Raw genomic sequence first — 13,080 nt, 5'->3', positions numbered from 1 at the left:
GATCTCATACCCTATCAAGCTGACTCGCCGTGATTTCTGATGTACTGTTCATAGCGGCGTCAAACCAACACACTAACTCACTACACTGCTATTTAATCCAATAACTAGTAATCAATAAGACCCGTGAAAACCCGGTAACTTGGAATAGGCCTACAGCAACCCATGCTTGCCGTGAGAGGCGATTAACGGGACCGGGTCAGTCTCGCTGACTTGGTTGATACATGCCATCGTATGCGCATGTTGTCCAGACACGATTGTTTACTGACCCCCCAACATATAGTTGGAATATTGCTGAGAGCGGGGTTAAACAATCAATCAATCAAACAAACAAACAAACAAACAAACAAACAAACAAACAAACAAAAGTAATCAATCAGGGCTTATTGAAGCAGGACGGAAACACTAACATCCAAAAGATCTAACTTGAAATTTCAACTGTTGTACGTGTCAAGTTTTCATTTTGACCTGACATGTGCATACTAATCAATTCGTTATTGTGTCTTTTGTTCAGAAAACGGTGTCATGTTAGGTAAGCAGAAAAAATATCGGGCTCGGTTGACGCCTCCACGCATGAATATAACACAATTAGCTGTAAAACATATGTTATGTGGCGCTTTAACGGAATAATCCGGAAATACCCGAGAGAGGGAACGTTGCAGACGCCATATTCGGCAATCGTAAACAGAAGTAAATACGTGTTTTTAAAGACTGTGACAGTCGTTAGTAAGATGTGATATTCTCATTCAAAGGAACAGTACGTATACATTTCTACTTTTGAATAACATACTGAATTTAACGCTAATTTGTAAGCACAGTGTTATGTTTTATGTAATTTCACTTCCTATGTTGTTTACGTTTTAAACGACTCCACGAGAACGCCTATGATCAACAATTTAACAACAGCGAACGTTTTACTGGTTAATTAAAGAATACCAACAAAACTATGTTGTCGGATGAATGTATTTGGACTGCGTTTCATAACAATAAATGTCAACACCGCTATTTGTGATGGTTTCATTTTCAAATGACAAAAAAACATTCTTTCAGATAGGCATATCGGTTTGGCTATGAGGTGGGCCTACAAGTTTCACATACAGGCCTAATGTATTCTCGAACAGGCAACGATTCAAAGCCAAATTCAGTATCAGTATTGATGTGTGTCAGATTCTTCAATGTACCTTACATTTTTTAACAAACGAACATAGTTTGGGCACTGGCACTGCATCTAGGCCTACAGAGTGCTAAGTGGAAATCTGTAAGGTGAGTGAATGTTGTTGAATGTCACAGTCAGCAATTTTTAAGCCGTGTGACAACAGAACATAATAATCAAATCTGGACCAGGGCCTACCTTTAGAATACAGTACCACAAACTTTTCAAACACATAACAATACGTTATGACGTATTTTGTAAAAAAATTTTGCCTGTCACACCGGCGAAACAATGCCATGTGAAGTCAGGGGTCTTCGAGTGTGCATAAGCTCCTCCAAGTGATCTATCATCTCTACACGCAATATCATTGAACATGGCCAGCGGTGTTGAGACTTTTGAATATTTGTTTACTAAATATAGACTGTGGCGGTGCATTTTATAGCAAGCGCTAGTTTACGAAAGCACTTTTATTTTTTGTATACTTTTTATTTTGTTTTTTCTCTCGTAATTCATGTGGCTAAAATGGTTATAAATGGGAACTAATATATACATATATTATTTTTTCGGTTCATTAATTTTCATTATTATGCACAAGAATGCAGTTTATTAGGGATATTATATTGGCGCTGAACACATCCAAATGTCGCCGGTGTTAGGGTAGGTTACCCCGAACTCTATCCTTAGCCCTTGTATCCCCATTACGATCAATCACCCCTTTACAATCATTAGGGTTAGGTTCCCGTTTATTGGCTCTTAGATTACCTGAACTCTATGCTTAGCCCTTTGATCCCCTTTACGATCAATCACCCCTTTACGATCATTCTGGTTAGGTACCTGTTTAGTGGCTATTATGGATTCTATAGCGGCTCCTAATATTCTTCACACAAAAATGGTGAGTTAAAAGGATGAAATGGTTTTGTGTCAAATATTTTGGCTACAGGAAACTGTCTTAGAACATTCACACAAGCCACTTTCACCCGCAACATTTTTTCAGTACTGAATCAACGGTTTATATGTTTGTTTTTTTCTAAAACCAAAGAATAAGTTATACATAATCTTTTGAAAAGATGTTGTTTGGATGAAAGAAGGATGAATGAAGGATCCGGGCCATGTACCTGTATACTGGGGTAATACATATTTAAATGAACAAATGAATATTATGGTTCAAAATCAGAGTAGTATGATGTGAGGATTACTCCTTTGCAGAGATGAAACTATTCACATTATCATGTATTAAGTTGTTATTATCTTATCAGTTTCAGTATCCTGGCCTTTGTACCAAACCCTGCTTGTGAGGTTTGGAGCAAAGAGATGAAACAAAACATGAGGTTGAAAAAAGGATAGCCAAAAGCACAAAAAGATGGATTCAAATGAAAGCAAACAAGATGAAGGATCAAAAAGTACCAAAGGTAATGGAAGTGGGAAAGATGGCCCAAGTAAACGAGAGGATGGTGGCTCCAAAGCAGGACGTGACAGTAAAGATGCAGGGAAGGATGTGAGTGACATGAGACGAGATGATTATCCCTCAAAAACTAGCAGCAGAGATGGAGGAAAAGATAGAGGGAGGATGGGAAATGGTGATCGAAGGAAGGAACCTCCTCCCCACAAATCTGTGAGGAAGGGGGCAGGGGATGGACCTGGAGACTACAGAGATAGTCGTGACAGGTAAATCTTGTGAAAAGTGTATGTTATATATTTATAATCCATCTTAGCAGGAAACCTGTACGTTATTAATTAGATGTTGTCATTTGTTGCATGTTTTTTTAAAAGACATTTTGACTGTTTTATGCTTGAGTCTACAGTAAATAGCATATATCAATGACTTGAAAGAAGTATTAGTTTCCTTCTTTCAGTGGATTTGACACTGACTCCTCATATTATTGGAACAGTGAGAAATTTAAGTCCATTGTTACTGTAGGTATGATGACTACTATGATCGCAGAAGTTCTGGCCAAGGCAGACCACCACCAGATCGGGGTGACCGTAGGCAAGATTCAAGAAAAGGCAGCAGCTTTGTGGGAAAACCTGATAAACTAGATAAAAAACCAAGGTACTGATATCGTGATTAATCATTATTCATTTGAAAAAAAGTGTTAAAATTCATCTTTATGATTTTTAAAACATTTGATGACCACTAATTAAATTCTTTTCTCAAGCTCAAAGTTGTACGATTATGTATTTAATCAATATATTTTACTTCAGTACCTCAAACAATGGAACTAAAACAAAGGATGTTAAAACTCCAGCTAAGATTGAACAGGACAGAAAAGCACAAAAAGAGAAAGAAGAAGAGGAAAAAAAGAAAAAAGAAGAAGAAAAAAAGAAGAATGAAGAAGAAAAAAAGAGAAAAGAAGAAGAGGAAAAACAGCTAGCTGAACAGAGGAGGTTGGAGGAAGAAGAGAGGAAACTCAAGGAAGAAGAAGAGAGAAAGGTGAAATAATATTCTTTTCTAGTTGCATCCCTTACCATGCGGTAGGAGTGCCAGAAATATGTGATCTTTTTTTTCAGTTTGAATCCCAAATGTAGCCTGATCATGATTCTTGGTTTTCTGCCTCATGAAACTGACACATATGAACAGGGTTCGTACAGGGTTGAAAAAGCATTGACTTATGAGATCCCTTTGAAAAGCCTTAATTTTTAGTGGCAACCATGAAAAGCCTTGAAATTCACCAAAATAGCTTGAAAAGACTTGAATTTGTACATGATGACATATATTTGTTAATAAAAGTATTACAGCACACAAAAGAATGTACCAAAGATGTTAAGTGATATTTATCACAGTGAAAGATTTTGTGCTAAAGACCTTGAAGAATTCAGGTTGAAAATTGTGTGATGGTCATATTGCTTTTTAGGCCTTTATAGTATGCAGGATTTATTAAAATATTGAAGACTAAGGCTCATAACCCAACTAAATAAGACTTGAAAATGACAGTTGGCAGCCTTGAAAAGCTTTGAAAAAGCCTTGAATATTAGTGTTTCATACCCGCATGAACCTTGTTGAAGACAATGAATTCGGTTAGTTTACTCTATGTATCAGCATGATAAGTTACAGCACATTAGCTGACTGAAGGCTACAGTGGTGGCCATCATAACTGTTATATATCCTTCATTGCTCTGTGTCTTTGTTGTTATGTTCAGAGACTTGAAGAGGAAAGAGCAAAACAGCAGTTGGAGGATGAAAAGGTACATACACGTAAACTCCATTATCTCTAAGTATGAGTTAGGCTAAGGGCCCTTTTGCACCCAAGAGATATGCATCATTTATGAAAAATATTTACAAATCATTATGAAAGTTTTAAAATGTGTTCGTATGAATGAGAATTAGATTTTGATCAATGCAAACTACGACAAAGATTGTGTCTTGAAGTTCCAAAAAGGCTTGGTGTTACAGTTATTTGAACATGTCTGATAGTTTTCATATCAAGCTTAAATTTGACATTTCTAGTGTTACATTAAGGGTTGTGCTAAATGTATAATATCTCCAACCCATTCCTTAGTCCTACCATAGTTTTATAAACAAAAGGGACCACCTCTGTGGTTTAGTAGATAAAGTGTCTGCTCAGAGAGTGGAAGTTCAGAGGTTTGATCCCCATCCACGTCATACCAAAAGACGTTAAACGATGGTGCTTGGCATTAAGGGGCTAAAACAAGGACTGCTCAGCTCAGAATCAGTGAACTGTGGCATGGTATCTCAAGTGGGCTAGCACCATAAAATCGGCATGAGTCCAGACTAAAACAAGCAGCTACACAAACACATTCACACATGCATGCACATTTCAACATAAGTGCCATAATCTTTAACACAATGTTAAACCCCATTTCACTACACACCTCATAAATAAAAGAGATGATCACCTCAAAATCATGAATCATGTGCTGTTGTCATGACCCAATGAGTCAATCTGACATATTTTCGATATATACAGTTACATTTTTTCTCAAATGTAGTCACTTAAAAGCTCATGTAAAATACTGATTGATCACTGATCTTGAGCCAAGCTAACAGCTAATATTTATAAAATTGAAACCTGGGATGAGTTACTTCCCTATTTCTTATACTTCCAATAAACTAATCACTTTCTTGTCAAGGCTTTTGCATTTTTGTTATCAAGATGTGACAATTATTACAGGGCGGTCAGGTAGCCTAGTGGGTAAAACGTTCGCTCGTCACGCCGAAGACCTGGTTCGAATCCCGATATGGGTACAATGTGTGAAGCCCATTTCTCGTGTCCCCCCACTGTGATGTTGGTGGAATATTGCTAAAAGCGGTGTAAAACCATACTCACTCACTCACAGTTATGACATTCTGCCATCTTTGCTTTTTTTAACCTTGTCCTTATTAGTGATCCATCTAGATTAGTTTTAGAACTGATTTACAAAGTTTGTGTACATTTCTTCAATCACAGAATTGACATTTTATTAGTGTATTTGCTATCAATCCTTTCAACTACTCTTTAGAAAATGTTACAAGACTACATAGAAGAAACCAGGGAGAAACTGACAGCAAGAGTAGCTCTGAGAGAGAAGAATATTGCTGCAGTTGGTGAGTAATTCCACCTTACATCTCAGCTATAGTAGTAGTTGAGTCTAGTCTGTTTGGTATTATTAAAGCAATGTGTAAAATATTTCTTTTAATCATGTTAATAAATGCGGCTTTAGATGACTTCTAATTTTGATCTGTTCTTGTGCTGCCCAAGCTGTGTCGTATGATGCATAAGCTCACATCAGTGATTTACATGTTTAAGTTACCACAAGCATGTTCACTGCAGTAGACTTCCTGTCTGCATTATGCCGGGATGTGATCAGTTAATAAAGATCTGAATAGCTATGGTGGGTAATTGCTTGCAGTGTATACAAATTTAGTTTTTATGATTTTCATGCATGTTTGTAAGCAAGCAACATAAAATTAATTTGGTGATTATGATTTATTTAGAGTATTTTCACGAATACTCAGCTTATCTGTAGCTCTCATATGTACTAACATCTATTATTAATTAGTGTACATTTACTGCATCGTGTTTTCTTTCCTACAGAAAATAGACCTGATGAGTCATTCTTTGGAAAACTGGATTCAAGCTTGAAAAAAAATACAGCATTTGTGAAAAGACTGGTGAGTGCTGAGAAAATTGCCACCCTTTCACTTTTGTTTTGTTATACAATCTGAGAGTATTGCTTTTTTTTCAATTTTATACTTATTGGTATTCATCACTGAAAATTAAGTATGTTATGAATACAGAATATTCCTCTTTATGTAAATTTTGTTGTTGTATCTCTCAATCTATTGCAGAGGAACATGACAGAATCACAATTTGAAGGCTTCATAAAGGATTTTGGAAGTCTGAACCTAACAAAGTACATAGGAGAAGCTGTAAGTTGACAATGATGTTCCCTATTTAGTCTACAGGTCTATTGCATGGTTGAATCATGAGTGTAGCATTCATGCTGCTGGGTATTGCCAACATGTTTGTATTGTAATTATGTGACTAAATACAGGTAAAAAGTGGTCTTGATCCTTTTTCGAATTTCTATGAGGTGATTTAAATTGGCGACGGTGTCATTGAGGCAAGCACAAAGTCACACAATCTTGGATTTACCCAGGACTCTGATTTAAGCCTTGATAATTACATCAGTAATGTCTGCAAACTAGCATACAATGAATTAATATTGGCCTTGTCAGGAAAGATATCAAGCCACGAGTGGCTGCATCTCTCATTCAGGCTTTCGTTATGTCTCGACTAGATTACTGCAATGCTCTTCTGTATAGGTTGCCTAAATACCAGATCACAAAGATTCAGCATGTAGAAACATAGCTGCCAGAGTAGTAACCCATGCTAGAAAGTATGAACATATTACACCTGTTCTAATGCAACTACACTGGCTCCCAATCTCAAAGGGCATCAAATTCAAAATACTTGTGTTGGTATACTAAGCACTTCCTGGCATCGGTCCACCTTACATTCATGAATTCATGCAGCAATATCAACCAGTAAGATCACTCAGGATATTGGCACTATATAAATGTGTATGTATATATATATATATATATATATATATATATAACTACTGACAGCAGAATATGAAGAGGTACTTTGTCATGGATATTCAGTGTTTACGTCTCATTTACATTGGCATGATTAGATAGGCACTACTGACTTAGAATGATTTCTGTAATGATTCTTGCACACTGATAAGTTGGAGTTTGTTTCTCACAGTAAATAAAATGGTCAAACAAATCATTCAATATTTCTTTTCAGTCATTTCAGTTAATAGACAAAATGTGTATTTTCCAATAAAATACTAAGTTCTACCCTGGTGTGCATATGACCTTTTCAAGGCCCAGATTTAACTCTTATTTATTGTATTCAATACGATTTCACAACATATTAATCCCCATGTACAGGCATCTGCCCTTGCTGAGGTGAAACTGAAGATGTCTGACGTTCAGTCAGCAGTGCAGCTGTGCAGCCTGATGCACCAGAGATATGCTGAGTTTACTCCTGCACTGCTGGAGAACTTTCAGAAGTATCTGCTCAACAAGAAGGATGAGAAGGTACTCACATAGAGGGCACTTGCAGTGTACCAAAAGATATGAGGCAAACATGAACTTATATGATTTTCAGGCAGGGACTTCTGAACAGTTGTGAAGAAAGAAAGATACTATCATGTGATGAGAATGATTTTCAGTGACCAGAAATAAAATCTGGGTTATCGTTGGTGAGGCACTTATAACTGAGAACTAAGTATATATAATGATTGAATCTACCTGTTCTATCCACATCTTGCATTAAGTTAGCAAGGTGACACAGATACTGTTTTTTGCATATTTTGCTAATATATATATCTATCTATCTAAAGTATTTCACACTCATTTCGACAGTTAGAAACAGGCTTTTATGATAAACAATGAAAAGTATGGAAATGAATGTTAAAAAATTAATAAGTGACTTTTTCAGGAGACATGAAATTTTAGTTGTTAAATAATTTTATTGGATATAAGATGACTGTTGAATTAAACGACAAGGAATTCATCACTTACAATCACAGGTTGTCATGGCAATACACAAAAAAGGCAAATTGCTTATTGTCGATGCTGATGTGAGTATGTGTTATAATGTTAATGTTATCTATTTCAAAATTCAGTTTTACTTCATGTTTAGTTTGAATCAAAGACAAATGGTGTGTTAAATCTATAAGGCATGTTTGCCAAAAATACAAATCAGATGGTGATTGTTACCTGAAGAGAACTTTGATTAGCTTCTTGTTAGATGACATTTTTGTTGTTGTTCAGCAATACTATGATTATAATTGCTAGTTGATCAAGCATGAAAGACAAATCAATTCATCCAAACAGTGAAAGATAAAATTTTGACTATGTTGATTTAGAATGGTCAACAGACTTCAAGAAGTACACAAGACCAATACTTTCTTGTCTTTCGTATATTGAAGAACTTGAGGTTCAGCCACAAACTCAAAAAGTTTTTAAAATTAATATGTATATGAATAACTGCAAGCAAGAGTTAAAGTAGTGGCACAATTTCTTTAAAATCAGATCTTAATTCTTGCTACCACTAAACAAAGATGTGAGGACACCCCATTATGGGTCACGTTACAACCTTTCATCTGACCAATCAAATTGTTGAAAATTTATCAAGAAAGTGACAGTGGGATTGTGTTTTCTAATCATACATACTTGAAAAGCTTAACACTGACAGTTACAGGTGGTACGACTAATTCTGTCAAAATCATTGTCTCACTCTCGGTTCTGTGGGATAAACATTTAAAAAGAGACTTTCCATACCCTGTCTGAAGCACAACCATCTATTAGACTGTCCAGAATGTTCTTTTCATCAGTTTTCAAATTTTTAATCAATATTTTTCAAAGCGTAGTCTGTAATGGAAGTTGTCAGTTTAAAACTAGTGCTGTAAAGCTTGAGAAAGATGTTTTGTGACTTCAAGCATTTTAACTGCAATGAAACAATTGCAGTACAATATGTGTCGTAATACACCATATGTTATTATCTCTGAGATAATGAAGATGTATGTAAAATAATAGGTGCATATTTTGGTGGGTTTAGGAACAACTTGTGAAATTCTAGTCATTGCCTGCATCGCAAAACTTCAGTTTACAATGTATTTCATGTTGAGAAAGGTAACCATTTCTCTTATAGATTTCAAATCTAAGCAAGTATCGGGTGGATCTCCGGTTCTTTGCGGAACTGATATCTGTGGGAGTGTTCTCACTGAAGGAAGGCCTGCCAGTGTTGGCCAATCAACTGTCAATACTTGTGAACAACGACAAAGATGAGCACAACAACCTCTCTATCATCTCCAGCTTCTGTAAACACTGTGGGGATGACTATGTTGGTATCATGCCCAGGAAGATCAGGTTAGCTACAGGGAAAAAACTGTTGTTAGGAGATAAAACTGGTGGGGGTTCTGGGCTAGAATTAGTTCCCCGCAAACTGCTGGTTTAAAAGGATACCAAATGGATCAGGTGCTCAGGCTTGGTTCTTGGTTGATCCCAACAGCTTACATCTTGCTCACAATATCAACCACTGGATTGTCTGGCCCTGACTTGATAAGTAATGGGCTTCTTTCATGTTGCTACAGTGTTGCTGAGTGCAGCAAAATATGAGTTAAATATATGAGTGTTGCTTTGTATTTAATAAATTGGACTACATAGACCACACAGATATTGTTGCAACATTGTATATGCAAAAGTTATCAGTGTTGTTAGGAGCATGCATTCAAGGGATGTGAAAAGTCCACAATATCATTATCATTGTTAAAAGAATTACTTTTAGTTTTGTTTAATCCATATTTTATGAATAGTAAGATAAATTCTTGGTTTCAAATCCCATTCACCAAAGTGTTGGAAGAAATTAGATTGCAACTCAGACAGTTAGTGTTTTACAATTTGTCTGTTGCCAACAGTGAGAACCACTTTCTTGTTTACAGGCTGCTTTCCGAGAAGCATCATGGAGCAGGTATCATGAAAAGCAAGGTTAGCTGAATGTTAGATGATGGTTGTAAGCTTTTACATTTTCAACCAACCATTAATAAAAAAAGGTAATTTTAGGATTGATGCTATAATCCAGTCCAGTCTCAATTAGTAACATGCTACTGTGATGTTGCTGTAATATTGGTGAGTGATGTCATAAGATTTACTTGCATAATTGCTAAAATGGCACACAAAATTCTTTTTTGACTCTTGGACAGAACATCATTATTTCATTTGTTTTGCAAGCACTTGCAACAGACAGCATTGCAACAAGATACCCAGCAACATATGCTTAGAAAATATATCCATCACTGGGTTATGTGGTCCAGACTGGATTATTTGCAAACCTCTTGTCATATTAGTGGAATATTGCTGAGGGTGAAGTTTGTCAACAAACAGCATTAAGATATCTAGAATGTTGTTTCCTTTTGTTAAGTCGCTCATGTTAAAAGAACTCTGTCTCTCCAATTAGTTGCTGCCCCCTGAACGCCAGAAGGCTTGCAGGAACTTGCTGAAAGACTACTCCAGTTCCCTGATGAAACACCTTATCAAAGATCACAAGGAGCTGAAGGGCATGGAAAGACAAAACCGAAGAATCCTACAGGTATCATAGTTCTTATTGTTTACAATTTACTGAATTTGACAAGGCCTTATTTCATAATAATTGTTCATTGTGATATGTTTGTAATCATAATTACTATTTGTGTTGTTATTTCATTTCCACTACATCTCTTTCAAATTATATAATGCAGCATCCCTAAGACATGTCAGAATAAAGTGATTTTGGTTTAGCATGCCAGATTTCAACCAAGAGGGTAATCTATGTTGGAAGAACTGATCCCCAAATCCCGTTCTTGTGAAGAACTATAAATCAAGTGGAAAAACATTCTAGACCAGCATCACCTTAAGCTTTCTTCCCACATAGCTCAGACACATAGAGAAATATCCGACATACTGTTCAAAGCGATGTTGAACCCAACTCACTCCCCCATCAGTTTTGATGTAAATCATAAATATCACCTATGTCTTCAACAATTTGTCTTACCATACATTGAGCTCATCCTAATGTGACGCTCTAGTTTCTGAGTTCTCCATGCAATGTTGTTCAAGATGCTTGTTATCAACTTATCATTTCATCAGACCAAAGGTGAACTGAGCAATGAGAGACGTGATGCATATGAGAATGCGTTGACTACATACCAGAAGCTTCACACAAGTGCAGCAGTTCTAGCTGTAAGTAAGATAGGGACAAGAAACTCTAGGATCTGTCATCATCACAAGTATTGCTAAAGTATAATTAAAACTCCCAAAGTTATCAGATGGTAAGCCATGTTTTTGACAATGCCAAGATCTGATATTGGAGACATTATTTCAGCATTTTTCGTGTTTCATGTTCAATTGAGACATATTGGGAAAGGGAGGTCACTCTAATTTCAAACGGAAGCTCTCTCCGTTGTTTTTGTATTTACGAGAAATGGCATCAGTCACGCTGTATGTTGTTGTTGGTCTGGCTATTAAATGCCAGCATATCCCTAAGGTAAAACGTATTCTTAATTATATGTTTGAATGCATTATATATTTATCTTTCCATCTGTACATCTTCTTAGATTGGTTTAATGCTGATAACCTTTTTCTAAAATGTGGGCCCACATTTTTCCCATCATATATGGTGATTGAAAGAAGTGGGCCCACATTTGTATATCGCCTAGTGGGTAGACATTCTTCCGTCATAGTGATTGCAACAGGAGAGAAACACATTTATAAATCGCTAAGCTTCATTAGCTTGGCTTACTTATAACCATTTTCTAAAATGTTGACCCACTTCTTCCGTCATATAGTGATCGAAACAGGTGGGCCCACATTAGTAAGTCGTTGGGCTTCATTGGGTTGACTAAGTCATTCAGTGGGCTGACATTTGTCATTACTTTGCATGGGTATGTAGCGTTATATATTATTCTCATTTTGTAATATTGATGGGAAACGTCTTTGTAAATTATTTAGTGTGACGAAAGTCTTTGAAGTTTGAATAACGTCATCATAGCTGACCACATTCGTTTCATAATAGTTTTGCAAAAATAGTTACAAAGCAAGAAACTTAGATCTACTTCAAATTAAATTTACAGAGGCAATACCACTCATTCTACTTTTTCCAGTATAACACATCAATCTAATCATAAGTGTTGGTGGCGAAATAAGCCTGAAAATAAGTCTACACTTGAATTGAACTCGGGACATGATACAAGCCTATTACCTCAAACTTTTCCAGAACTTGTTCCATAAAGGGAATAACTCATGAATATTAATGACCATGACCTAGTTTTGCGATGTTCATAGAAGTGAGTTCTGCTGTAGTGTCTTCGCATTTGTACTTTCTAATCCAATTATAAGTTATAATACTTATTTTAAATACACAAAATAGCAGTTCGTAATGCGGGTTTGTTTACATAGTACATATTCTCAACAACAAGTGTGTTTAGTTTCGAATGTGGGCCCACCTCGAACTTTTGATTAGGCAAACAGAGTTAGCTCCCTTCTCAAACCAAAGATGAAGCGGTTTCACCCTCTGCTATGTCAAGGGGAATCCTGTTAGATGAAGACTGTATGTTTCTACAATTTCATGATTCATATATGTCACATGATTAAGGCTATGTTATCTTTGTGTGTGTGTTTGTGTGTATTTTACTAGCATGATTGTGTGTTTAGTGTATTATATGCCTGCATGTTAATCTTTCCAGGATCTACTAGATGAAGATTTACCTGACCTACCAGATGAAGGTATGTAATATTTTGTGTTTGTGACAGGCTTGCTTAAAATACAATAAATATTCTCTCATTTACAGTGACGTATGCAAGTGCACATAAATAGATATTTCTGCATTTGGTATGATTGCTTAATCATAAATTGAAAAACACAAATCAGAAAGTCTAT

General features: G+C 36.1%; 1 protein-coding gene across 2 annotated transcripts in view; it reads left to right on the top strand.

Moving 5' to 3' along the window:
- The first annotated feature begins 642 nt into the window (after positions 1 to 642).
- The window catches only part of LOC139446765 (regulator of nonsense transcripts 2-like), a 52,255-nt gene continuing 39,817 nt past the window's right edge, over positions 643 to 13,080 (top strand). For both annotated transcript variants that reach the window (XM_071228087.1, XM_071228088.1), the window contains exons 1-14: positions 643 to 754; positions 2,407 to 2,815; positions 3,069 to 3,200; positions 3,353 to 3,581; positions 4,289 to 4,333; positions 5,609 to 5,693; positions 6,184 to 6,260; positions 6,438 to 6,518; positions 7,551 to 7,700; positions 9,319 to 9,536; positions 10,109 to 10,154; positions 10,624 to 10,755; positions 11,292 to 11,384; positions 12,887 to 12,926. In XM_071228087.1, the coding sequence (XP_071084188.1) occupies positions 2,511 to 2,815; positions 3,069 to 3,200; positions 3,353 to 3,581; positions 4,289 to 4,333; positions 5,609 to 5,693; positions 6,184 to 6,260; positions 6,438 to 6,518; positions 7,551 to 7,700; positions 9,319 to 9,536; positions 10,109 to 10,154; positions 10,624 to 10,755; positions 11,292 to 11,384; positions 12,887 to 12,926 (1,633 nt within the window). In that variant the 5' untranslated portion in view covers positions 643 to 754; positions 2,407 to 2,510. The remainder of the gene's footprint in view (positions 755 to 2,406; positions 2,816 to 3,068; positions 3,201 to 3,352; positions 3,582 to 4,288; positions 4,334 to 5,608; positions 5,694 to 6,183; positions 6,261 to 6,437; positions 6,519 to 7,550; positions 7,701 to 9,318; positions 9,537 to 10,108; positions 10,155 to 10,623; positions 10,756 to 11,291; positions 11,385 to 12,886; positions 12,927 to 13,080) is intronic.

The sequence above is a fragment of the Haliotis cracherodii genome, unplaced genomic scaffold (assembly GCF_022045235.1).
Source record: "Haliotis cracherodii isolate W230 unplaced genomic scaffold, xgHalCrac1.p SCAF_6, whole genome shotgun sequence".
NCBI lineage: Eukaryota > Metazoa > Mollusca > Gastropoda > Lepetellida > Haliotidae > Haliotis > Haliotis cracherodii.
This window is presented reverse-complemented; position numbering and strand designations above follow the sequence as displayed.